The 2,862-nt window shown below is 31.3% G+C and overlaps 1 protein-coding gene across 5 annotated transcripts in view; it reads right to left on the reverse strand.

Annotated features, from left to right (window-relative positions):
- Positions 1–1,644, reverse strand: part of LOC115233953 (supervillin-like) — a 20,253-nt gene extending 18,609 nt beyond the window's left edge. For 2 of the 5 annotated variants that reach the window (XM_029804609.1, XM_029804605.1), the window contains exons 1-3: positions 1,061–1,644; positions 559–750; positions 150–305 (exon numbers count right to left, since the gene is read on the reverse strand). In XM_029804609.1, the coding sequence (XP_029660469.1) occupies positions 150–305; positions 559–748 (346 nt within the window). In that variant the 5' untranslated portion in view covers positions 749–750; positions 1,061–1,644. Of the gene's footprint in view, positions 1–149; positions 306–558; positions 751–1,060 lie in introns of those variants that run through there. The other 3 variants (XM_029804607.1, XM_029804608.1, XM_029804610.1) reach the window with 3 other exon arrangements.
- Positions 1,645–2,862: the final 1,218 nt, after the last annotated feature.

Below are 2,862 nucleotides of genomic sequence, written 5' to 3' on the forward strand. Positions count from 1 at the left end.
TTATTTTTTTATATGCTGAGAGAAAAGTACAATTTATAGTATAGGAAAGATTGGGATATAATATATGATAATACAAAATTTTACAATTGATAATTAAAACTATATAATAATTTTTAAAATATAAATATAAACTTGAGACATTCACTCACCATTGGATATAGAAGCAGCTCGTAATCTAGAGGTTCTGTTCTCACGAATCTGAGTAGTTTTACAGATTGGAAAATTTTTGATACTCTCCTTGGGCTTTATCTTAGATATTATTTTATTATTCTTCTCTGCTGTAAGATTACATTGCTTCTTTTCTACTGATAAAAATAAATTATATATTTTGCTTAATATTTTAAAATTAAACCAAAGACATAAAAGCAAGATATTTAAAGCACAAGTAATTGTTTAAAGGTATTAGTATAAATTCTAAATTATTGTTTTTTTTTTAGTCTATCAAGATATAATTTGAAAAAATATAAATAAAAGAGTTACCAGATATTAGAATATGTTTATTTTTTATGATTAAAAACTAATCACTTGACAAATGTTGTCTATATTTTTTGTACTTACTAATATTTGAGGAGCGAGTAGTTATATCTTCTTTAATCAATGATTCAATGTTCTTATGACCATAGTGCTGTAAATCACTATCTTGCAAACAAGTATTTTGGTTTACCAAGTATGTTGTAGTATCCTTTGTTTCACTTGACAAATTCTCCTCACTAGCTGCCATCAAAACTGTGATTCCGGTAGCTACCATTACTGAAAATGATATATTTTTATAACATTTGTAATACTATTAAAACATTATTATAAGATTATGTTATTTTTTAAATAATTAATATTCAGTTTGTTTAGAAAATCTTTTAGAAAAATATTGGGATTTTCTCATAACTGACTTATCAATTTTAAAGCAGATACAGTATATTGCAGTTAAATATGTGTATCGATATAATATATAATTATATATGATAATATGTAATTTTTGAAGAGCAATAAAGATCATAAAATTGTTATAAAAAATATAATTTTCAATGTTAAACAATTATAAAACTAATAAATTTTTACTTACTTAATATGAATTAATATGAGTTTTCTTGCGCTGCAGCCATAATTTCACTTTCGAAAATTTTCGAAAGAAATTGTTGGGCAATAGAAAACGTAGCACAGAAATGACGCATATTATGATTAATTGTAAGTTATCACAGTTATTTAATAAATACTATGCATAAAATGATATAACACTCGCGAGACAATCGTGTAATAGAGATTGATCCGCGTGTGATCTGTATAATAAGCTCAAGCGAAACATTTATATCATATTTACATCAAGAATGAAAATTGATAATTGAAGAAAAAGTAAACATCTTTACAGAAACAGTATTCAATGAACAACATTGAACTGATCATATCAATGGGTGCGTTTAATGTGGTTTAGCTGAGAAAACTGTTGAGTTGTCAACTTGTAATACTCAAGTTAGGTTGCACTTTCTATCCGGATTCTACCATAGAGCTTTGTATACCTACAGATGCCCTCGGTATACCTAGGCTATGTTCCAAAACGTACTCTCCGAGGAAAATTTTACTCCGATGGCCGTTCCGAAACTTTTTTGAGCGTCTCTGATTGGTTCCAGGCTGGCCATCGATTAAAATTTTCCTCTAAGAGGAAATTTTACACCGTTTTGGAACTTAGCCTTAATAGCGTTTTCGAATGTAGCAGGTTTAATCACTCTGAGAACGATTAATGACGTCATTGCATCGTCTTTGCTAATAAAAGGCTTGAATTCATAGTAAAATATAGTGATTAATTGATCCGGGTTAGATTAAAGGCCAATTTCACCAAGAGCCAATTTCACCAAGTCCGGTTAGATGAACCGACGGTTAAAATTAGCAGGGTGACCAACAGAAAATAGAGGTGAAGGAAAACCAAGTATTCATGTCATTTCAGTTGGAACCCTGCTAATTTTAACCGTCGGTTCATCTAATCGGACTTGGTGAAATTGGCCCTAAGAAGGGCTTACATATCTATTAATTAAACAAAGTAAAAGAATTTTACAAGGTATAATTAATGGTGAGATAACTTTTGCGTAAATCTTGGTTGATTAAACGATCGTTGCATTTGGCGACATTTTTATAGAATACGAACAGCCTGTAAACAATTGTGAGACACCTTGTATATACGCACTAGTCAGATACGTACGCGCAATCGGCAGAGTCTGCGTGCGTGCACCGCATCCCACCGGTTGGTCTCTCCAGAGTGCGTACAGCCACCCATTCATGCATACGGCCATTCATATATCGCGGCCCGGCTCACCTTGAAAGTTTTTTATCATCAGTCGTATGTATCTGGCCCCAAGGTAGGTGTAATAAGTCCTAAGCTCGTATCAGACTACGCATTGAAAATTGAAGATTGAAGATTAAAGATTGGAATTTGACTAGACTAATCAAAAAGGACTAAAATTTCTTTATTCTGATCGGTCAAATTTCAATCTTGAATCTTGAATCTTAATCTTCAATGCGTAGTCTAATACGGGCTTTACGCAGTAAGTACACAAAACGCTATGAAGTGTCAGTGCTTCACAGAGCGCCAACTCTGCAAGAGATTGAGAGACAGGTGGAGTGGCGCCGCTGGTGAGTAACGAAGGAACTACCAAGATTCGAGATAAGTATATAAGTACACGAACCATTCTTCATAGCAACGCTGTGTGTTTTTCTCTCAGCACATAATAATTATTTTGTTGTAATTCAAAATATCATATTATATAAACTTTATTATGTACTTTATTCTTTCAAAATTATATATAAAATGTTGAAAGTAGATAAAATAATATGTGACGGTAAAATATTACATAAAGTATTGTATGCTACATATTT

Source organism: Formica exsecta, unplaced genomic scaffold (genome assembly GCF_003651465.1).
Source record: "Formica exsecta isolate Colony F162 unplaced genomic scaffold, ASM365146v1 scaffold192, whole genome shotgun sequence".
Classification (NCBI taxonomy): Eukaryota; Metazoa; Arthropoda; class Insecta; order Hymenoptera; family Formicidae; genus Formica; species Formica exsecta.